Source organism: Tympanuchus pallidicinctus, unplaced genomic scaffold, assembly GCF_026119805.1.
Source record: "Tympanuchus pallidicinctus isolate F22 unplaced genomic scaffold, pur_lepc_1.0 scaffold5, whole genome shotgun sequence".
NCBI classification, from domain to species: domain Eukaryota; kingdom Metazoa; phylum Chordata; class Aves; order Galliformes; family Phasianidae; genus Tympanuchus; species Tympanuchus pallidicinctus.
The window spans coordinates 60,239,885-60,265,274 of NW_026294769.1; the positions used below are offsets into that span (position 1 = coordinate 60,239,885).

The following is a 25,390-nucleotide window of genomic DNA, read 5'->3' on the forward strand; positions in this document are numbered from 1 at the left end:
TGAGCACCCTAATTCCCCTGCAATTCTGTGATCTTTGATGCTATAAAATCATAATTAACATTATTTTCTTGAATTATTTCTACTTGTTTTACTACACAAAGTAACTGAACAATGAATCCTGCACAAAGGATGTATCTTCCTTAAATACTATAATAGCTAGGTAAGACCTGGAACTTACAGCTGAATCTATATACAGGAATACAGATCTGCTACTCTATTTTCACTGGGATAACCATGATTTTAAACTCTCTGTATTTCACAAACACTGGAAAAATATGGTTATTATTTTATAATTTTTCATTCTAGTGCATTGAGATATAGCATATACTTCTAATGCCTGGAAAATAAAGGCCGTCTTTTAACTAAATTCAGCAAGTTGGATGACTTGGCTGTCAGGTCACTTTACTTCCCATTGACTCTATATAAAGCTATTCAATTTATAGTAAAATAATTAAGATCCTTTCCCTCAAGTTCAATAAGATGTTTCACTACACTTTGATGCCAGAAGAGATTGTGTACGATGCATATAGGTACCTGTTACTGTTTACCTCTTGATCAACATTTCTGAGAAAGGTAGCAAACAACATGCAAAGTCTATCTAAAACTTTCATAAACACTAAATTTTTTTTTTTTTTTTTTTTTTTTTTTTCCCCTCTTGAAGTGAATTTTGTTCTGTCCTTTTTGACAGGTGAAGTTTTAATTGTTGTAAATTCAAGTGAAACAGGAAATTCCTTTATAGTAAATACTTAAGTATTATGTAATATAAGTAATCTATGTCTTGCCACTTCACCTAAAATTTACACGACGACTAAGAGAAAATGAATTTAAAAGCTTTTAAGACTCACAAGAAAACCCAACAAATTATTGGTCTTCACATCTGAAATAAGTTTGAAGTTCATCTTCCAAAGAAGAAACATGGTTAAAAAAGCAATTGTCCATTTTTATTTTGTTTACATTGCACTGAAAATTTACATCATACTTTTACAAATCCTTTTTTTTCTTCATAAAAATATACTTCTTTACAAAAGTGTATGCATTAATATAAGAGGAGTAGCCAGTTGCAGAAGAAACATTTTAAACGATCTCAAATGTATTAACCTTAACGTTAATGAATGAATCATAGTTATTGCAGTCATTTGAATAAACAAGAATAAATAACAACCAATGGTATAAAATATAAAACAGCATCCTTTTAGTAGAATACAGTTTGACAGAGTTGTATGAATATTCAAAACAAAAATTTGTAAAATGGTTTATAAGAAATTCATCAAACATTATAGAAATCCAAGCAGCAATCCTGGGTACAATGATTTTTGGTAGGCACTCTCTATTACGGTAATAAAAAGTTTAGATTTTCACAGAATTATTAATGTATGAAAGGAACAATAACAGATAATTCACACTGGCTAACACAGCATTTGTGAGTCATGCTATAAAGGGAAGACAATGACTTACAACAAATAAATTATTGAGTTGCCACTGAATAATTCTTTTATGAAATAACTGTGAAATTAAAAACCACATTTCCTTGAAATGGCTCTGGAATGTCTAAAACTTGTATTTGAGAGCTGTATAGAGTCTGAATTGTCCCTAAAATGAATGGATTGTTCCTAATAAAATCATGGCTTTATATATATGTGTGTATATATATATAAAATAATTTTATTTTCATTGCACTATGGTAATATATTCAATTTTAAATCATTAACTATAAGGATTTGTTTTCATAAAACATGGAGATAAAATAGATATGAAAACACAGTATTTCCAAATTATAATTGCCTCTTGCATTGTAGGTTTGAGCCAAAGTTTGCAGAAGTCTGTTAGGATCTTCCCATCAACTTCAGTGGGAATGTTCAGTTTTTATCATGCTCTATGCATGCATTTTGACAAAATGCTGAAGGAGTAAATTGATGTGATACAGTCTAATTTAACTAGTATGGATTAAAAATGGACTCTTACAATTTTGACATATGAATTTGATTCCTAATGTTACTGTTAACTACATTTTTTAACTGGAAACATCATTAAATTATGTTTTGACATGAAAACTATAATAAAATGGTCACTGATTTTTGAATGTTCAACAGCAAGGAACATAGCCACATGACAATGCTCAATTCATTCTAACTTCTTGATTGAAAATTGTGTCTAATTGTATGACTGACAAAAGTAATATAGAAACAGTTTTCCACTCTTACCATTTGTAGTGCTTTTTGTGGAAACAAGAAAAAAAAGGAGCTTGACTTGAAATATGAAAAGGAAGATGTGAAGCACAAAAAAAAAGTATTAATTAAAAAGCTGACATTTGTGTTTTGCTTCTGTGATGTGAGAAGAGTAAGTTGTACTTGCTCATTTCTAAATACTACCTTCTGGAGTTAAAAAATTGTTCTGAAAGAAAGAAAATACTAAGTGGAATGAATAAATGAAAAAAAAAAGTTACAAACTCATTAAAAAGATGTAGCATATCACTGTTAGAAAGACGTCAGTGACCTATTGTCTCCTGTAAGTATAGCTCTTATTTTCTATCTATATCTTTTTTTTTTTTTAACCCATTCCCTTTATTATAATTTTTATAAAGCACAGAAGTACTGATAATGGATGCTCCTCCAATATATGCAAATACATTTTATGTTTTAGAATAACCTCCTTTTTTAAAAAAGCAAATAAACTGTGAGTTAGCACTCATGGAGTGCAGCAGATTTTTTTGTAAAACTCTCCGTGGTGAACACGAAGAAAATTTTTGATCCAGGTTATGAAAAACAAAATCAAAACAAAATACCCATAACCTATTATTGTCTATCATCCTCAGGAAAAGGTGACCAACTATATCCTGAAAAGTGTGCTTTATTTTTTTTTTTTTTTCTAAATCAGTGAACTATGTGTGCACTGTGTTGTGTTTTGATTTTCAAACTTTGAAGACATATTATTACCACATTATACCATTGTGCAAACAGTGTTCAAGTTGGGGTCAAATCGTACCGCTTTCCCTTCCACAGACTTTGCATTTGTGTCATACATGGGGTTTTCAAAAGCAGCTTGTCCATTATTATTTTCATGTACAGAGCATCCTGTATACTGTGTTTTAGGTGCAGTCCTGTTAAAGAAAGACAGAATACTCATAACTTCAGTATTCCATGCTGACATGGCCTGGTTTAAAAATCTGAACAGAACTTAGCCCCCATTTTCAATTAATGTTTTTTTTTTTTTTTAATACAATATCTGTCCTAAGAACTTGTAATGTACAAGTAATGAAACTGTAAGACATTTATGATTCATTTAAAAATGTGTTCATTTGAAAAGTAAGCTAACAGCCCGAGGAGACATGTATACTTGGATAATCATATAATATGTAGTTAAGAGTACAGTAGAATCTCGTAAACATGGAACAAGCAAGAGAAAGATTACTGAGATTTTCTTTTTTCCTTCCGTATACTCAAGATATTTATTAAGAATCAATTTATATCTGAAGTACTTTCTTACTAAAAATTCTAATGATCAAAGTTTAATCCCTTGAAAATATTTCATATGTATTTTTAAACAAAACGTATATTGTATTAAAGATAAGTAATTATAGCATATGTTTAATATCAAATATATAAAATTTACTTGAGCATCTGCATTTTTTCACATTCTTAAGGTGTTCAGAAGCAAATTGTACCATGTGAAAATTGTACCAATTTACATGGTACAGTTACAGTACATGTTTTAAACTAATCTCACCCTTTAGTGTACATTACAATTATAATTGCCAGGCTAACAGTAAATTTCACAATTTTCATTGTGACCATTTTCACAATTAATAGGCAAAAAAATGTCTTGTTATTAAAGTGGTGATATTTTCCTTAGTCATCAGATGTTTTATACCTATTGGAAAAGTCTACATAAAACTAAATCCAAAGGATTAGATTGGACTGGATTGGAACTGGTCTCAATAGCATAAACAAAACTTACTCTTGGACTAGTGAAACTAAGAAGGCTGTGGTGGTTGTATAACTACACATGAACGAATAATTTTAGATGCAGAAATAGTTTCATAATAAAATCTTTCAATGCCATAATACTTGCATATACCCACAGGCCAATAAACAGAACAGGCATTAAAATAAATTACTCAAATATTATTCACAATTCGGTCACGTAAAAGCAAAAGGCAAGAAGCCAGCTGGAAGTGCATACAAAGTATATTCCTAATATTATTTTCCATAAGTCAATAATTAATAGCATCCATGTTATTTAAGAAGCATGAATGAAATCACTGCATGATACAGTAACCAGGTCCCTCAGTCATGCCAGACCTAAATGGAAGTAGGAAGAAATGTACACATGCATATTTTGCAAACGTTAGGTCATTTTGCTCAAATTTCATTTACATTAAAAACACTGAGAGCAATAGAAACTAAAAAGTAAATTAATGAAGAAATTTTATATACGTAATTTACCTTTGTTTATAAAGATAAAAGCCAAAACCAGCAAATATGAGGGCAAAGAAAGGCACAAGGATAGCAATCGCCACTGAACTACTATTTGTACCATGGGGTTGATTAGAAGAATTTGAACCTTCAGACATGTTAAGACCTGAAAGGAATAAGAAGAGAAAGCAGGTAATGTAAAATATGGCTGTTAGTCCTGACACCTATTACTCCATAATCTTAAGAATTCAAGTAACATCTTGTGATTGGATCATCATAGTGTGTTCACCTGCATACATACAGCTGTAGTGTGAGACCACCTAGAAAGTAAATGTATGGTGGCAAAATATATACTAAGTAATAAACACATAGAAAATGTTTGGAGAGCAGTACATGTACTATAAGATATTAATTATTTTACTATTTAATTATGTATGGCAGTCAAGATTTTGATGTTATTACTACACATTAAGGTACTGTATTACAAGAAGTTAAATATAGAATAATCCATGTGTTAGATTGATTATATAACTGATTATATCTGCATATATCTGAAAGAATAAATACTGCATGTATCAAAGCAAAAATGATTTGCAGGAAAGTCTAAATCACCCAAAGAGGCAAAAGGAAAATTCATCATGTTGATTTCATTAGCTGTTGCTATTGATACATGAAGTAAAAAAGTCAGGAAAAATCAAGGAGAGCTAAAGCCATATATAGATGAAAAAATAACAAGATCTGCTGCATAGTTCAGGAACTCATAAATTACTAGATCATCTACAAAGTCAAAATATACACTTTTTAATGTAAAGAAGGAATACCAAGGCAGCTTCAAAGTTAGTTTCTAAGCTTTGAACTAGATCTTGTAAGAATTGCATACATTAATATTTTCTGACTTCCTAGGTCTTGCAAGGCAATATCTAGAAATTAACAAAGCAAAGCAAACAAACAGGAATTCAACAATTTAACAATACACTAAAATACAGGAAAATTCCATGTTGTGAGGAAAATTGGGAACAGTAGAAGTATTTTGTTAAGGAGAAAACATTTTTTGTGTGTTCTTTTGTTTGAAATGATGAACTGGCAAACATATTTAACAAAATCTGTTCTATGGATGCAAATCTATCCATAATTTGAATATGTTTGCTGTCTGCTACATTGAGTTGATTGCCAACTTCATTAACCACAAGTTGCACTTCTATAGAATTTAAAAGTGATCAAATTCTTCTGTTTCTACAAGATATAAACCAATAAATAGTCTTCAATATGTTAAACAATCTCCAATCTATAAAAAAAAAAAAAAAAAAACCTCCAGAAAATCAGATGAAGTAGTAAAATTTTCCTAACAATTTACCAAAACTTCTTCGCCATTGCACTACTGTATAGTAGTTTTTGTTAGCTTTAAAATATTTTGAGGCGGTTGATAATAGAAAACCCTCTTTTTATATTAATTTAAATGAAATTTTTCCCAATGAAGATATTTCTAATTTTTTTAAAGAATCTTCTTATGAAGATGTAATGAAAATAAATATCCCAAGCAACGCATTTTACTGTGAATTACCATTATGAAAAAGTATAGTTTGTTTTTATGTTAGACATTCATTAATACCTTCCAGCATGTTCAAGAATTAAGATAGGATATTGAAATATGGACTGGCATAAACTTAGAATTTAATACCTAATCTTTGAAGTCCAAATTGCCCATAATCTTTACCCTGAATGAATCCTTGAAAAACATACGTAGCTCCATCAGGTTCAGCAGAAACCTGAAAAAACAAACAAACAACAACAACAACAACAAAACCCGCAGTGAATTAGATGTATAAAAGCTTGTTTCAAGTTGTAAGTGTGCACTTGAAAAAGAGATATACTAGTATGTCTCTTTGTTACCTGTTGTTCCCCTGAATGAAGTTCAAAAGGGAACATAGCTGTTAAGGGCACAACTTAGGTCATACTGGCTTATGATGATCTCTACTGTTTTTTATTACCTCAAAATTTTATTCTGTAAAACCAACAAAAAGAAAGTTTTTGGCAATTCAGTATGTTAGTAGTTTTATATATTGTATATACCTAATAACTACCTGATTTCTTAGGAAGTACATGGCAAAATTTATACCATATATAATCCTAAGGAAGCAAGTATTGAGGTTTTAACAATCACTTTAAAAGTTAACAAAAAAGATTTTATCTTCTATTGGAAGATAGTTTCTTTGTTACCATGCAGTACTCATCCCAATAACTACTTAGTTACACAATTTTAGTCCAAAATATTGAATATTTAGAATACTGAATGATATTCCTAATATTGAATTGATATATTGACTTGGGAAAGGGAGGAAAGAGTTGTGATCCGATGAATAACTCCCTTACAGGGCTAAGCACATGCTAAAATAATATAATTTATTTCAATTTACAGGTGATTCCCTTTCTGGATAGTTACTTGGTATAAACTCAGTAGTTCCAAGGCAATTTTCTTCAAGACTGCCACTTAAGCTTCCCTTTCTGAAGACAACACTGTGTCTTCAACAATGACCTGAAACTGTGTTGTCACTGAAGTAAGGGTGCATTTCTCAAGTGAATTTCTGACTGAGGGATATAGTAATCTGTTTGTAATCTGTATCACTAATAAGATTGTATCTGACATATTTCAGTATTTTTGGTACCAGTGTGATTTAAAATAAAAACTTGCTTTCTATCTTTTGCAGCAGAAATATACTCACAAAACCATCCATAGCCCATTTTTCTTCTTTCAGCTGGCTCACAGATGTATGAGATGGTGCTTTAATAAGATATATGTGGAGCATGAGTCGAGCTTCCTGGCTTTTATATACTCCTGTAGAATAGAGTTTTTGAAATTTGTATTTGCATTAAGTGGAGAAATCATTGTTAAGAATAAGCATTTGATCTTTTGCCTTAAATATGGAAAACAGGAAGAACAAGTAGTATTTTCAATAACATTTAGTTTCAGAAAGATACATTACTTTGTGATTTATTTTTTTATTGCAGAATTTCAATTAAAAATGTTTTTATTTTAATCTGTAGAGAGAAGAGAAGGGAACTCCTATTCTTATGCACAAGCCTTAGATAAAACAAGCATTTACAGTAGTTTGAAAAATACTGTTCTGAATAAGACAGAGCGTGTTTAAACATAGCATCTTTTAAGATTTGCAATTTAGGGATAAGGTAAAGAAGATCATGCAGAAACACACATCTAAAACTTTTCCATAAGCTCATGCTGAATTTAAAATTTCTAAATTTTTACAGATTTGATAAAAATGACTTTTCATCAGTCAATATTTTCATTTGTCAGTATCCAGACAATGACAAGAATTGTGTATGTTTTTTTACTTTGTATGCATCATTACTTGATTCATTTTAATTAATTTAGAAGAAATATTTATAATCAACGTAAGATTGTTAACATAAGGAAAATAATATAATAAACTTAGTGAACTAATCTCCCATTAGAAAGATGTTGGGGAATACAAAACATATAGCTAACTTTTTCTTCGAGATTTTTTAACCATTAATATCAATTAATAGTTTAGAAACTTTAAGTGTTAGAGAAAACAGCTTTCTGGCATGACCACTTCCTTTCTGTGAAGGCCCTGAAATCATTGTTCCATGTGTAGAAGCTAACAAGAGCTAAAAACTTTAACAGAAAGAAAACTGAAGAGAAAACCATGGAAAACAAACTTTTCTTTCCACCTCCAAAAATTGCCACTAAGATGAAACTAAAATTCACTCACTAATTGTAAAGAACTGATGTCACACTGAAATGAATTTATGTCACTGAACACAGTTGCATGAACACTGACTTTTATTCTGCCCTTGCTCCCTCCTACATTTTTAATGTACACAGACTAACATATGTGGATGACTTCACACTGTATTTAATTAGTACGTCTTATCTAAACACCAATGAATTCAACTAGATCTTTTTTTAATAAAGGAATACTCTTGTAGCATAGCAGCCGACTTAGTTTTGTTCATTTCCTATTTTCAAATTTGTTGAAATTCTGTCATGTGAACATAAACAAAAGACAGTGTTGAGATGTAAACTTGCTGTCCAGTTGAAGAATACATAGCAGGCTGTACAAAACCACTAGCTATCACAGCTGTTCGATACAAATAAGGTTTTCTGAACAGGTATTTGGTGATTTTACAACGCTAACGTAAGGAAGGAAGAATGCTGATACACACAAACACACAGCTTAATGTTGGACAGTAGTGCTGGAGAGGGAAGAATTTTCCAGCTAGAACATAAAATTTTGTGTACGCAGTCAGAATAAAATGGTAATTTCATTGTGTAAAACTGAATACAAAGAAGAAAAAATAATTCAAAAGATAGTCACATCTGTCTTGTTGGCTGCTACTCTGAGAAGGACAAAATGTTCTAAATGGAAAGAGATGCCTGCACAAATCACAGCTGACATTTATCTTTGTCCTCTGTGTTAGGACTTACTGTAGGCTTTTATTATAGACTATGGCAAGAGATGGGGACATCAAATATTCAATTCAGGCTAAAATGAAAATTTCCTACCTCACTTCAGAAGCATCAATATGAGATATGGAAATGAAATTGTCTTTTATTTACATGTCTAAAAATCACAATTTCAATTTCCACACTAAGAATAGCTATATAAGAGGTATGAGCTTATAAAGCAGACTTTTGTGGTAACACAGCAATGAGTTCAAATTAATGCCTTGGTTTTGCTCTCTTGTTTTTAGGACTTCATTAACATCAAATAGAGCTTAGTTACTCTAGAACTTGGCCAGTGTTCCTCTAGACAACACTTGCAACTTAGGATAAATGAATCACAAGTCATGAATGAATGCATTGCATAAATATACTTTGGGAAATATTTGCATGAGGGTGAGAGCTTTGGTGTGTACATGAACACAAACATATGTACACTCAAGAAAAATATAGAGAAAAACTTTCCCACAAGCCAAGGCAGCTCTATTCTTTGCAGATTCCCAGTGACTGATTCACAAGCATTTCTCATTGAAAAACTGATGTGCTTCTTCAGAGCTGGCAACTTGTTTTCCAGTGTAAAAAAGAGTGCTTGATCCAAATCGATAAGTAAGAGCTCCACATTTATCTTCTCTTAATTTCCATAACAGCGTTGCTGTTTTCACTCATACGAATATGATCAAATGAATATGCCCATTTTCCAATCTGTGACAGACATGTATACTACAATCACATCAAGCATAGGTGTCAAAAAAAAAAAAATACAAAACAAGGAGTGCTGCAGTGGGAAGAGAACTAGCTATCATGTTGGATAACCACAAGTTAAGCTTAAATAAATTCCTTTGCATTTAGGTGTTTCTCATTTACCTGTGCATCCCTGACCCTAAGATATTCTTTTAATAACTTAGTTTTCTACCTGTATAATAGGTAGAAAAACAACTACCTTACAAAGTGTACAATGCCTGAATCTAGAGAAGAAATGGGTATTCGTAATAATTACATTTGTGTGCAGCTAAGAAAATACTTTGATTTAGAGAAGGAGGCTTTTTTTGAGTGAAAAAAGCACCATTTTAAGCTTTACAAATCCCAATAATGTGAAACACTGTATCTGCCAATATCCTTATGGAAATCATGATAGAAACTAAACGGATATCACACAGCAGATTAAATTTGCACACACATTCAAGACAAACATGGTTAAAAATCAGAAAATACTTCATGAAACAGTCAATCTATGGCCCATCAAGAGGGATTCTCAAAGGATACCTTCAAAATACTTTCATCAGACAATTCTAGTGATAAGAATTCACAGCTTTAGATAGTAGAAATTGAGAACTAAACAGATACATGGCTTTTCTGGCCCATTACGTTCTTCCCATAGACAACCCTGATAGAAGCACATGTGCTGAACTTCCTCCTTTTCCAAAAGTTTAATGGTCTATTGTAATTTTCCTTGCTAACACCTCTGGAAAATAAGAGTGAGAAAAGGATCCTTAAATGATGAATAAGATTAAAAGCAGCAGATCCAGCTTAAACATAATTGCAATTTAGCTTCTTTAGTCCCTTGCAAAGAGGGTCTCAGATTGATAGATGGTATGGTTTCAAAAAACTAATTTTTGAGTGATAATACTGATTTAAGATATATGTATATATATCCACATCACTGAGGTATAGCGTGCTATTTCTGTGACAAGATAGATCCGCTGCCTGTGTGGATGACATCTCAATCAAGAAATTAAAAGAGTCTGAAAAATAAACAAATAAAAACAACTTATAAATCCAAATAATTTTACAGGCTCCTTCCTTGTCTTCTTATCAAGGCATACCTGTGGTTTCTGCTGATGTTTTACAGCAACATTGCTCTGCACAGCAGGGACAACAGAATGGCATAAACCAATATCGTAATCAAAAGTCCTTCTACAGACACCACATGCATAAAGGTTAATATAAACTGTCATCTTCTCTTGTTCTCTGTGTTCTCTAAGTATCGATTCTAGGTCAACATATTGCTTATTAATAGGCTGATGAAGGAAAAATCTGTCATTTAAGAATTAATAAAATGTCAGGAATAGTAATGGGAGTACACAAAATATTTAAGGAAAAAGAATGAGAATTAGAAAAAACAATTCTTTCACTTCTCATTTCTCATTAAGTACAAATCTAATAAACACTGGGAAAACTGAAGAAGAAAAAAGTGGAATAATCTCTTCTTTTGAAAGGGAACTGAATTAGTATGAAAATTTCTTTGATAAGCAAAGACAGTTTCGAGCAGATATTACAAATTAAAAATGTGTGTTATGAATTAAGTTACAGAGAACTGATGCACTTCAGGGGAAAAAAAAAAAAAAAAAAAAAAAAAGAAAAATCCCCAACAACAACAAATAAATAAACAATAAAATCCACAAACTGAAATTAGTTTTTCTTATCCCATACCTGAAAGCAGCAATTCCATATTGCTGTTTGTAAGTGTTGCATTTACTCTTCCTGAAGTTGCATTAAAACTGGTGACTGTCAAAGTCATGGGCTGTTTCTTGCTTTTGTAGTTGTAAGATCCTTTCCATATGTAATTTTGGGCAAATACATCATCAGGAACTATATAGACATCAAACATGTTTCAATACACATTACAATATTTATTGGTTATGAAGTCAAACATCCACAAAAAAATCTTACAAATGCAAACATTTTATCTACTCTCTCAGAATCACAGAACCATAGATGATTTGAATTGAGTGAGATCTTTAAAGATAATCTAATTCAACCTTCTTACAATGTACAGGTGCACTTCTCACTAAATCAAGTTGTCCAAAGCTCTATCCAGTCTAGCCTCCAACACTTCCAGGGATGGAGTACCCCAAGCTTCTTGGGGCAATTGTCCCAGTGTCTCACCATCCTCACTGTGAAGATTTTCTTCCTTATACCACCCTTTTTAAATTTAATATCATTACTCCTTGTTTCCACTCTCTGGTAGAGTCCCTCCCCATCTTTCCTGTAGTCTCCCTTTAAATACTAGAAGGCTGCTGTAGGGTCTCCCACGAGCCTTCTCTTCTTTAGGCTAAATAATCTCAATTTTATCAGTTTGCCTTCATGGGAGTGATGATCCAACACTCTCATAATCTTCACAGTCCTCCTCTGGAGCTGCTATATCTAACAGGACCATCAGAGAGAATAAATGCAGTAGATTCCAGTTTGTTAATGAGTAGTTTAAGTAATGCAACAGTATTGTTAAAAGAAGTATGTTGACTATGTAGTATAACAGATATATGCAAATCTTTAAAGTCTTAACATAAGATACCATTTAAAAATGAAATTGAAGGTTACTATAGATGACTTTACTACAGCTTCTAAAGGCAGTTGTATAATCAATGGATGTTAAGATGTTACAATCACAAAAAACAAGAGAGTTAGGCGAAGTAGATTATAATAACAAAAGGGAATAAATGGAAGGCTTACCCTTATGCTGAGCTCACCCACAAAACACCATAAGGAGGGATCTCCAGACAAGATCCTTCCCCATTGGTAGCCAGCTCTTAAATAGGTCTAGGAGGGGTGGAGCCTGGCTCCACCCCTTCCGGCAGCACAGGTGAATTGCCTTCACCTGTGCTCCTCTGGCTGACTCAAGGCTTGCCCCAGGTGATCAATCAGAGGTTCAGGCCATGACACAGTAGTTCCCATACAGCAGTATATCAAACTTAGCTCTATAACAAATCATCAATATTTAAAATCAGCATTTTCATTATTTGAAGTCACTGATACTAAATTTAAAGCTTTGTGTTTGTGTGTGCACTAGCATCTTGTGTCTTATAAGCATACAAGAATACAAATATTTACCACTTAGTTTGGGACTAGGCGTTCCCAAAGCTGGTCTGGGATCCTTCACCAATATTTTGGAACCAGCTGTTATAAAAGAATGAATGACACACAAACTGTGAGCGAATCAGTTACTCATAATCCAGGAAAAATCATTTCCATAGCACACTTTATTGTTACAAAGGATATAAGATGATGTTTAAAATTCTAAATAGAAATAAGATTTCAGTCTTCAGACTTAGTATCACAGGAGCATGTGCCCACTGATTTCTTCTGTTGCCGCATTTTTTGAAGTTATCTGGATGCTACCAAGTCATTTGTAATGCTTTTGCTTCAGAATCCATATTTCAGAATTCAGTCTTGGGCAGGGCATCTAATATGTGAGATGTCATCTAAGGCAAGTTGAATGATTTAAATATTATATATATAATATACTATTTGTGTGCATATATATGTGTGTATATATATATATATATATACACATATATATATATACACTCATATATGTAGGCAAACACAGAGTTATCCACATAAGATAGTACTATGGATGCTGCTTTGACTGGACTCAACACAGCACCAAACTGAGAAGTTTTACAAATGCATTTTATATCATGTTCCTCTCCTGGACTTAAATATCTTCAACACTGCTGAGAGAAATACCTTTTGTTCAGGACTGAAAAAAACAAAGTTACATGCTTAATCTCTTAAAAATGGAGATAATCACTATTTCTTTAAAGAATAACATCAGAAAGAAAGAAACAAATTAAGTTGTCCACAACTGCTCAGATGATTTTGAGCACTAGAAAGTAGAGACCTGAATTTCAGCTCTTTACTGACTAAAGCAGAAAGTCTGAAGTGCTATTTCCTACAAGTGAAGCTGTTTTATTTTGCAGAAAATAACTTGGATATACTTGGCTATAAAGAAGGTACATAGTTCTGTCTTCTAGGGTAGGATACTCATGGTACACTGGGCTCCATTCCTTGCACCAGTGGTTATTTTGGATTATTCTGTATTTTGGTTAGGAACACAATCCTCTCTTTCTGATCAATAGTTCAAAAGAAATCACTGATAATGTTTTTCTTGAGTGCATTAAGAATATCTTTTAGCTTATTACAAAAGTCTTGCTCTTGTTATATAGATTAAAGCTAGCAAGCAACAAAGGCAGGTGACCTGAATTATACCTAAATTTCTCATGACCTGATGGTTGTTGTTAAAACTGATTGATAAATCTTTAACTTCCTGTTCAGAATTGAGATTTTAAATACAAGACCAAAACTAAAACATACTATCTATGGAGTTAAAGTTTCTTGTCCAAACACTTACTAAGTAGGACTTTAAATACTGCAATTTTGCATTTAGAAGTACAAATCCTACTTAAATTCTCCTAAGTATCCTTTTTTAGATCTAAATTCCAAGTTTTTTTTTCATTCCTTTTCATCCTTTTCCAAGCCATATTTGTAAAGTTCAGCATCACACATGAACATTGTCTTCTATCTTCTTTAGGAGAGATGTTTCATCCATCTATTTAATAGGTAAGATGGCAAATATTTAGGAGACATTTTACTTTATTTCACTAGAGTTAATACTTTATAATTTGTCATTTACTGTTTTTTTGTTTGTTTGTTTGTTTGTTTTTACCACTGCTGAAGAGCAAGAAACAAGGTAAGTGATCCTGAAAATTTTGCATTTTGGCAACATTTCTTCAAGACATTGGGAAACAATTATATGACAAGGTGGATACACTAATAGTTACCACTGAAAATTAAAAAAAAAAAAAAAAATCTCATAAGGATTTCTTAAATCACATAGAAAGTTATTACTTGTTTCAGTATCATCAGCAGAAAATTCTTGGATCATAATGCAACCAGTGAATCACATTTGGCCTGCCATAACATTTCCTGAACACTAATGAAGTCATGGGCTTCTTGGCAGCATCCTTCCTAACACTTTCCCAAAGCTCTGCTCTGTTCTTCCCAGCACTTGCCTGGCATATAACGACAGGACACCTGTTTTTTAGTAATACAAAATATTCACTTCCTGTGAATGAATTCCTCTTCCAAGAGGCAGCACTTGGTTATACAGCCTCTGTACTTCTCTCTAGGAGCCCTGGGGATAACCACATCTGAAACATTACGTATCAGTAATCAGTTCTTTAATTATTCAAGAATTGGAATTCCAAACAGTTGCTATACTTGTGGATTTTTTATTGCACATGAAAAATACCATTCTCATCCTGATTTTATCATGAGAATTTTCATGCCATGCCATGCCAAAATACGTGGAAAAAAAACAACAAACCACACCATAAACAAAATAGAATTTTGGAAAACCAAAGTAAATAAATTTATTTTATTTTTGAGTAGTATATTGCTGCTTTTATTTGAATAAGAAATAATAAATCCTATGGTTTCATTTCATGTAATAATTAAGACCTCTACTTAAACTTTAGTAAGCATCCTTCTCTAATACTGCAACAATCTTAGCTGTTTTGCAGCTGACACAGTTTTCTACAGTAAACCTACTCTAGTCTAGGATTAATATACATGTGCAAAAACATTGAGGTTCTTATTCCACTAAGTCTATCAGAATGTAGTCCACAGCTGACTCAGTCAGGAGTTTAAACACTGGTGTTAACCTGGACCCCAGAATTTTATAATTTTATTTGCAATTCACACCTCTGAGCATGCAAATGAAACATAAGCAGATGAAAGCATTTGTCCCATTAAACACAACTGACAAAGGCTTAGAATTGTCCTTTTAGATATTTGCCCTCCTAGTTCCTACCTCACTTTATTAGGTAGCAAGTAAAAAATACTGTTGAAATGTGATAAATGACAGCTACAGCAGGAAACAGAAGAGGTTACCTTCACAAACTGGAACTTTCCCAGTCCACGTGCCATCAGATCTGCAGGCTCTATGCTCTGATCCTCCTGCCAGGAAGAAGCCTGGCTGACAAGTGTAAATCAGTGTATAGCCAAGTGAAGGAAGATCCATTCCTGCAACATTTGCGTGAGATGGTGTTTCTGGTTGTTTACAGCTGTGAGCTACAAAGAAAAGATAAAATATCCTTCAGTCAAAACAGTGAAAAAATAATCTATGCTCACTCTGACAGATAAATAATGAGGAAAAAAAGCTTCAGTAAAAATAACACATAAATATATTTTTCTTAATTAAGTTACAATATAGAATATAAATGACTGTACTGTCATTTATATTCTAATAAAAGTAAATATGTTCTTGAAAATGGCCCTTTCACCGTCAACAGACCAAGAACCAATTTAAATTAACCCTTGCATATTTAAAATTGTTTGTCTGCATATATAAACACAAAAAACACACATCTTACCATATTAAAAAGCAATTCAGATTATATGGTTTAAGATACCAGTATAGCATTGAATAACGAAATAAATGGGTCTCTTTGGAAAATACTATGCGAGACAAAAATTAATTACTAATCCTAATCTCATTAAAACTGTTTTACATAGTTAACAATGAGTGTCTGTGAGATTTGTGTTGCCTCAATAACAGCATACCTCCATACCTACAGAGTATGAGCAGAGCCACTGATTTCCTATTTGTTTAGGGGGAGCACTAGCACCAAATGGGACACTAATGCTGCTTGCTTCTGCGGATATGCTCAACATACATTGACAGTATTCCTTAAGATCAGACTTTATAAGGTGACACTGTTTCCAGAAAAATATAGATGGCTTGCTGAAGAACTAGAAAGATTATCTGTGATGCTGAAATGTGAAAGACCTAAGAAATGAAATTCTGTCTGCAAGATTATCTTCATTTCAATTCATCACAAATTACAATTACATAACTTTTCCCTGTGCCCCCCCTTCTTAATATACTCCATTAATTCCCTGATTACAGTTAGTAAACTGGTAGTGCAAACTCTCTGTAAGATCTGATTGTAACTATCTAGCTCAGTACAAGACAGATTGATGCAGGGATTTCCTTCATAGGCTGTTCTCATCACTTCCTGACTCTTGCACATTCCTCATTGAAAGAGATGCACTCTCTTAGGCAGAAACTTATTTTCAGCATCTCTCTGGTCAACAGAAGGGCTAACTCTTCTTTGAAATGGATCAGATTTAACACGATCCAGTACACTGATACTGTGATTATTTTTCTTTGCTTTACAAATCTCATTAGGCTACTGTAGAAAAATTTGTTTACTCAAAAAATTTAATTTCTCATTTCTACACACTGTAAAATAGTAATGAAAAATTATATTAAATATAGGTTAATATAATTATATATATAAAAACCAACTTTAATAAAAATATTTCAGTAACTAGACAACATAGAAAGGAATTAAAGAATAATTTTAGCATTAATAAAAATACTTATTCCATCCATCAATTACTTACGTATACATTCTGGCTGAACTCCACTCCACGTAAGATCAGGAAGGCAAGTTCTTGTTGTTGATCCATGGAGAAGATGTCCTTTCTTACACTGGAACTGAACAACATTTCCCACCTATTTAAAAGTAAAAAGCACAGTTATATTGTTATGAGGAAATATATATATATTTATATATATATATTTTTAGGAAAAAAAAAGACAAAGTACTCCTTCAAATAATAAATGCTTGATAAATTAAGACACTTTTTCTGTAGAAAGACACTCCTTCTGTAGCATTTTGATATGAGATAAACATTTATTCATTTTCATTAGAATTATTCCTCCCACAGTATGAAAACCTCTGAGGAACAGAATCAAATTCTTGTATTGTCTGGTCTCTCTCTTTACTGTATCTTCCTAGATCTGAACTTCCTCTACCACATAAAACAGAAAGGAGCCAACTAGAAAATCTTACAGCATACTAGGGAAGCCACAAAGCTCTAATAGGTAATAGGCTGTGCTGAATCTTTGTAGAATGGTGTATGTATCCAGAAGCTATAATGAGAAATATTTCATTAGCACGCACAAAGGCTGATCAACAATGCTATCTCATGCTTCAGAAAATATAATGTCCCTATAATACCTTCATTTCCTTTTATACCAGAAGAGATAAAACATAATTTATACAATAGAAACCAGAAGTGATCATGTCATTGAGCCTGGTAGAGTTCAAGGCGTGGTTAGATGATGTTCTCAGATATGTTTTAATGACTATATGGTTGTGTGTTGCACCAGGAGTTGGACTTGATGATCCTTGCAGGATCCTTTCAATTCAGGATGTTCTGTAGTTCTAGCTACCAAATGGAAAGGTTTGTTTGCTAGCTTTCTCTATTTCCTAAAAATAATGATAATAAAATTCCTGGTATTACTGTCATCTGTTACAATAATACCTTTTCTATCTAAAAGAATAACTACTCTCTAAGCCATTTTTCTTATTTCCTCTTACAGTTTTAAATAAGGCAGTAACAACAAAACAAAAGCAAAAAAAAAAAAAAATCCATGCAAATGGATTTTAATTGTATTATCCTTGTCTGAGAAATATAACCTTTATATATCTCCAAAGTAGCATCAAAATTACTTCAGTTGATCAAGTGATGAAGGTATTTTTAGAAGTGCTGCCATGCTATTCAAGACTAGTTTAATGAATAAATAAATTAATTAATCTCCCTGATTCCTAAAATAAAATAATAAAAAAATAAAAATAATAATTAAAAAACTACAAGTAATTGTTTTCCAAAGTAGACCTATTTTTTGTGTCATACTAGAGGCACCAGATGGCGCTACAATACAGTTACATGAACTTAAAAATCCGAAGTCTTGAGATGATGCATGTTGCTTGGTTCCCTGCATAACTTGTAGAGAAGAATAGGTGGAGAAACAGCCTATATGTATTCATCCACTATCGTCTCTGACTTTAGGGAAGAGCTACACTATGTGTAACAATGGTTGTAGTCAGTCCTGGGTGGGAGTAAGACTTCCTTGCATGCTGTTTGATTCTCTCTGTTCCACAGCTGTTTTTTTCTGTAATATTCACAATGGATTGGATATTCTAATTACCGGTACCAGAAAATTTTCATTTTTTTAAGTACCAAAAGAAGATATATTTGACATTTCCTAACACAAGAGAAGTAACAATGAGAAAAGAAAATCTGTACATATCAAACTGCAACTGCTTATTAATAGGATAGCAGTCTATATATATAATGAACAAAAAAATGATATGATAGTTACATAAAATAATAGCACACTGTGATTTCCTTATTGTTTCTTACATGATATACAAGAATAAAATTTATTTCTAATTGTCATAAATTACTTTATTCTCTTGGTCTTCAGTTTACCAAAGAACATGCAGATATTCCAAGAAGCTTCTCTGTCCCCTGCAATTCATGTCAGAGGACTGAGCTGCTAAGGGAATTGTTTTAGTTTCAGTTATCATGGAATTTTTTTCTTCAAAATGTCTAACATGATATTGTGTTTTTGTTCTAAGAGAAAAACAATGTTGATAACACGCCAATATTATAGTTGCTGTTAAGTAGTGTCATGTAGAGCCAAGGCCATTCTCAGTGAAGGGGCCAAAGAGCTGGAAGGGAACAGAACCAAGACAGCTGACTTCAACTGGCCAAAGGGATATTCCATACCATGACATCATGTAGAAAGAGTTTTGAAGAAGGTGAGAGTTCATCTTGCTTTATTCTGCTCACTAGGGGGGCTAGCTGGGCAACATCGGGGGGTGATTGCTTCTGCACACATACATATATATAAATAGTCATGACTGTTATCCTTTTCTGTATTCTCAGTGACATTTTTGTCTCAACCTATGCACTCTCTTTTGTTTTTCTCATTTCTTTCCCCCATCCTACTGGAAAGGTGGGGAAGTGAGCAAATGATTGTTTGGTGCTGAGCCACCTGATGGGTTAAACCACTGCAGGAATGTCTGTCCTTTCTCTTCAGTAACTGTTAACACCACATTTAAATGAACAAAATCATACCTCACTAAATTTTTGATATATCTGTAGTCAGGTAGCCCAGTAATACAGTACTACTGTAATCACTAATGTGACAATTATTGTGCAGAAATTTGACAGGCTTCCTTTCTCTGAGCTTGTCTTGACCTGCTTGGAGCCTTTTTGGTTTATTTTGATCTAGCTGTAACATCATTTTTTCTTCTGATCTTGTAGTTGTGACTAATTTGCATCCATTCCTTTTCCTTTGTACAGTACAATCACAATTTTATATCCACAGAAGTAACAAGTAGCTATCATGAGGAATGAAAAATGAACCACTAATGAGACACAGCACAGAGAAATATAGGCTTGAGATTGGTGAGAAATGGTGGCACAGGTTGTTGTGAAGAAGACTGCAGGTATGAGTGTGATAAGAAATGGGACTCAGGTGGTAGTGGGGCAGCCTATAGCTGTGAGCAACTCAACCAGGATCACTTAAAGAAATAATGTCCTGAACAGAATCAGTTTTTAGGGATAACAAAGAATAATTATCTACCATAAATGAAATAGACCATTGTAGACTAGGTAACAATATTCATGGAGTTACAGAATGCTTAGTATAAAAATAGGCTAGAAATACAAACATCCCCACGTCAATGAAGAAGGCAAAAAAGATCAAAAAGAAAAAAGAATCAAAATGATATTTCTCTTAGAGAAGCATTTCCCAGTGAAACAAACACTAACACCTGCAACCAACAAAGGACTGAAGTCACAGATCTCATGAAGCAGGGAAGTAAAAAGATTCAGAAAAAGTGCTGGAAATCAGTACTTATCAGTACAGTAATTAGAACTAATTTTGTTATGTTTTGTGAAATATTCACTGCTCAGTCTTTCCCCAACTTTTCTACAGTAATTAGATACAGACCAGTGATTTTTGAATTTGACTATTGAGAGTTCAGTTATATCATAAATTCTAGACTTTTGCTAAGAAGTATGTTCCCTTCTTGCCAGTAGCAAGATTTTGAGTGTAAAACATTGTAGTACTACACTTTTATAGAAAGAGACATAGTTTCTAGAATACTGGATACTTTTGGTAACTACAAATAAAGCTTAAAAGATCATAGTAGATATTTTAAAAAGCTCATAGTAGATATTTTACTCTACTTTGACATTGTGATGTATGTTTGTAAGCTGTAGTTAATCACTCATTCTGTTTACAATACAAATCAACAATGACAACAAAGAGCTTTGTATAATTATTCTCTTTAGGTATATATATGTTGTGGTTTCAAGCACATGATGTCATGATATGGACGTGATATGATATACACTGATAAAACCAGGACAATACATTTGCGTAATAAAGATCACAACATAACTGTAATCCTTTTAAGAAATTGCACGGCACCTGTTAGAGCATAAATTTCAATGATGCAGTGATTATGTCAACTATGTTTGTGTCCACAGCTAGCCTGCAGGATTAGAGCACCTTTCTTATACTTTTATCTGACAATTCCATCATCACTAAAGTTTTTATAAGCATTAAGATCACAGAGAGTATTTGCAAGGTTGCTCCATGTCTTTAGACCAAGTTTCAAATAGCATTTCATAATATAGAACACTGTCTTGCTTAACACATGAAGTAACATTTAAATGCAAAGTGGAAATATTTGTGCTTTTATTAGTGTAGGGCCTGGGAAGTCAAGTTTTGATACTCCTTTCAGTCAAGTCAGGAATTGTGTCATATATGCCTGTGTTTTCAGTACAAGTAATAGCATAAGAAAACAGATCATTAAGACTGGGAAGAAACAACACTAACAAAAAACAGCACCGTGGAAATTCATGACTTATTATTAGTATTGTGAAAAACAAATAACAGTCAGTGATATAGTTTTGTAGAAGAGGAGGTTTTGACAGTTGTTAGACAGCAATAACATAGGACTTGACATACGAAGACTTGAATTCTTCCATCAGGTTAGAGTCTTATTTTTCATTTTGATGAGACAAAGTTAAAAGTTAAGCATTAAGTCACTAAAGTGGCCTTATTACTATTAGTTTAAACATGAAGCATTTAAGAGAGTTTTTTTTCCAACCCCTTCATCTTAGAAAAAGAGAACAAATGAAAAAAATATATCCTGAAATGAGAAAAAAAACCTCTGGGTTAGAGTCAGTAAACAGTCCTTTATATTCAGTGGTGACAGTTCCTTGTTACAGATTCAAATCTGCCAACTGCAAACCATTTTGCTTAATTCTGAGAAACTCTTTTGATCTATTACTAAAAATAAGAGAGAACTAAAGAGAGGACTATCAGAGAAAAGGAAATCAAAGCCATCTCAACTTCAATATTTTATAATTATTCTTTAACTTTCTGCTGTGGATAGAAGAAACAAAAGTCATTATATTATTATTATTCCATTCATAAAGGAAGTTAATTATAGCATATTATAAACTAAATTATGTTTGTGGCTTAAATGAGTCATAATATTATTGAATACATACTAATGTAATATTTCTGTCCAGGAACTAGAGACAATAATTTGTCTAGAACTGAATTTTTTCACTACCATCTCAACACAATAAAGAACTGAGCTCTGCTTCATGTGTGAGAATGCTACTCCTCTTTTGTTCTCTATTAACTAAGCAGTCCTATTTAGACTAGCCAGAAATCCCACTCAGACATTTAGTTCATATATAAAACCAAAATTCATTACATCAGAGCTTGCGGGTATATTGCTGACTAGAGAAGACCATAGCTCATACATTTTACAAAATAATTGTCATCAAACTAAATTTGCTGATTTGTTCCATTAATCTGCAAGTCACTAACCTTACAACTATGTGATCAGGGTTGTAAATCCTGCCAGCAACTACACTTATTTTAAAAATTATTTATCAGTTGACATTTTGCTGGATATTTTGACAGTCAGTGCTAGCTGTGAGTGATGCTTTCATACACAGCCACATCTACATCTCAAATGAGAAAGGCCCCATTAGCTTCTTCAGTGATAAAATGCTCATTAATATGCCAGAGAAACTGGGACAATAAAATTGTAGAAAATGGTCATTACAGTGATTCATTTCTTACACAGCTAAATAAAGAGTTGCAGTCTTGCATAATACATGAGGGCTGCTGCAAAAGCAATGCCTCCTATTTTATTATGTTGGCCAATGACATTAGAGGCAAATGTTGCTGGTATGGCAGGAAAGACTGAACCTTCCTACCAAAATTCCATTTCATTCTGTTGCTGTGCAACAGATGGCAGCAGAGGGGCACTCTGACAAAATGGCATCTGACAAAGAAGTACATATAAAGCAAAGGTGTGTCTTTGAATTTCTTTATGTGGAAAAAAATGGCACCCAGTGATATTGATTACTGCTTGCTGACTGTTTATGGAGACTAAAGAGTGTCTATGAGCACAGTGAGGTGATGGATGGTGCTTTTCAGCAGTGGTGAGAGAGAGTGGATCACCACCACTGGTACATGCATGGCATGCAGGCTCTTATTCATCATTGCTGAAAATGCACAACTAATAGTGGTGGCTGTTGAAGAATACTGTTTTGTAGCAGAGAATTTGCTCTATCAAATAGAGTTGATTGTGTCTGTTGTATTTTCCATGGAAATAGATAGGAGGCATTACTTTCAGATCAATCTTCACAATATTACTTCCAAAGGTAGTTAGTCCAAGGACTGCCCCTGTGTACTCCATCTTGGCATGAAACAATACTCCATTTCATTCCCTGGAGAAAATCATGACAATTATATAACCATTCCATATAGCTGTCATCTACCAAAATTAGAAAACCAAAAGATTGCTAAAAACCACCACTACTAGAAAAAAAGACAACCACAAGAACAACAAACCAAAGAAATCTGTGGCCATGACTTGGAATAATCTTTAGCTTCAACCCCCTGCTTCCAAAAATAAATTTAATATTTTAAATCTGCTCAAATTTTAATCAGGTCTTTCATGCATTTATGAATATCTATAGTTTTCAGTTAACTCCTATTACAGGCATTCAATCTGGAAGCTTCTAGATTACTTTTCTGCATACTCCCGTTGATATGACTGCACTTCTCAGCCATATTACCAAACATGAATGCAGCAGAATAATTTTGACTCTTCATTAGTTTGTTTGCAGCTGCCTTATCATATTTCTGGCAAACAACAGGTCACATTTCTGTGTCTGTACACCATTCACCCATGAAAATAACTCACTGACATCTTTTTTGTGTGATCCAGAAAATTAGAAATTCCGTTTTTTAAGTTTCACATTTTAGCACTGTTATTCATTAAACAATATTACTAAAGATCTCTTGCTACATTATAAAAAGGGTTTTCCATCACTGAGTACAAAAACAACTCATATCACACACCTACTATCTATATAGCGTTCCATAGGGAAAACATACAGCAAAAGATTTACTTTGCATATACTACATTTTATCACAGAAAACATTACATGCAATTCCACCAGGAGCATATCCAAACAACACTTGCTTACAAAACAGTCTTGCAGCAAAGCAGATCAATAGCCTTCTGGGCTGCATCAAGCAGATCAGTACCAGTAGGTCTAGGGAGGTGATCCTTTCCCTTTGCTCAGCCCTGGTGTGATACACCTGGGTGCTGCATTCATTGCTGGGCTCCCCAGTACAAGAGATGCAGAGAGTCCAGTGAAAGGCCACAAAGTGAATAAGGGACTGGAGAACCTGACATGTGAGGATGAGGGAATAGTGATTGTTCATCTCGTAAAATAAAAGGCTCAGGAGGAATCCTATCAGTATGTATAAACACCTGTTGGGGGCAGGAAAGGAAACAAAACCAAACTTTTCTCAATGGTGCCCAGTGATCAGGCACCATTGCAAAACAGGTACTAACTGACACTCATGGAATTCTGTTGAAACATAAGAAAAAACATTATTGCTACAAGAATGATAAACTTTGAGCAGTTTGTTGAGTGAGTATTAGTGGAGTCTCCATCCCTGGAAATATTCCAAACCAACCTGGACACAGAAGCAGCCAATCCAAGTTGATCCTGCTTTGAGAAGGTGGTGATTGGACTAGAAGCTTTCCAGAGGGACCTCTGGACTCTGAGTCATTTGAGGTTCTATGATTTCAGAAAAGTAAAAACAGCCAAACACAAAATAACCAATTACATCCCACTTTCACCTCCTTCCCCTCCAAAAAATTTCCAACCAAATGAATATTTTTTTGAAAAATATATTTATGTTAGCAGTTTGGCACTGAGTACACACACTTTCAAAGTGGAAAATCTCTTTTGACAAATAGTAGAGAGTGCATGTATATTGCTTTGGAAATACTGAACACCTTCAAGGTGAAACTTAAAGCAAAACCTGATCACTCGACTTTCATTATAGAGCACTATTAAGGACACAAAGTCAAGATAATTCAGCAAGCAGAAATAATGAAACATGGTAATATCTGAGCAACCAACTTTTTTAGGACACAAGTAGTTTCTTGATCTCTGATCAGAAGTTTATTAGCTTTGAGGCAGGATAAAACATGATTAATATCCAATTAATAAAATATAGCATACTTCACCTGATAGCCAAATGTGTTGTTTTGCGATCCATGCCTTGGTACTCCTGGATTTCCACATGCTGTACGAGTAGGTTCTTAAAAATATATATTTTAAATTAGAGACAAAGCAAAGCATAATATTTTAACGAAACATGAGTATATTAAAAAAATTGCTCAATAATGCGCAATAAGCCAATGAGAGAAACAGATATAAAGTTACTTGATTCTCAGACAGTATAGAAAAAGATGAAGATGATGTGAAATTGCTGAAAATGCTTAGATTG

General features: G+C 33.1%; 1 protein-coding gene across 2 annotated transcripts in view; it reads right to left on the reverse strand.

Moving 5' to 3' along the window:
* Positions 1-921: 921 nt before the first annotated feature.
* The window catches only part of CSMD3 (CUB and Sushi multiple domains 3), a 512,773-nt gene continuing 488,304 nt past the window's right edge, over positions 922-25,390 (reverse strand). For both annotated transcript variants that reach the window (XM_052703606.1, XM_052703607.1), the window contains 9 exons: positions 25,128-25,201; positions 17,083-17,194; positions 15,565-15,744; positions 12,721-12,786; positions 11,323-11,481; positions 7,133-7,245; positions 6,091-6,178; positions 4,443-4,578; positions 922-3,097 (listed from right to left, as the gene is read on the reverse strand). In XM_052703606.1, the coding sequence (XP_052559566.1) occupies positions 2,938-3,097; positions 4,443-4,578; positions 6,091-6,178; positions 7,133-7,245; positions 11,323-11,481; positions 12,721-12,786; positions 15,565-15,744; positions 17,083-17,194; positions 25,128-25,201 (1,088 nt within the window). In that variant the 3' untranslated portion in view covers positions 922-2,937. The remainder of the gene's footprint in view (positions 3,098-4,442; positions 4,579-6,090; positions 6,179-7,132; positions 7,246-11,322; positions 11,482-12,720; positions 12,787-15,564; positions 15,745-17,082; positions 17,195-25,127; positions 25,202-25,390) is intronic.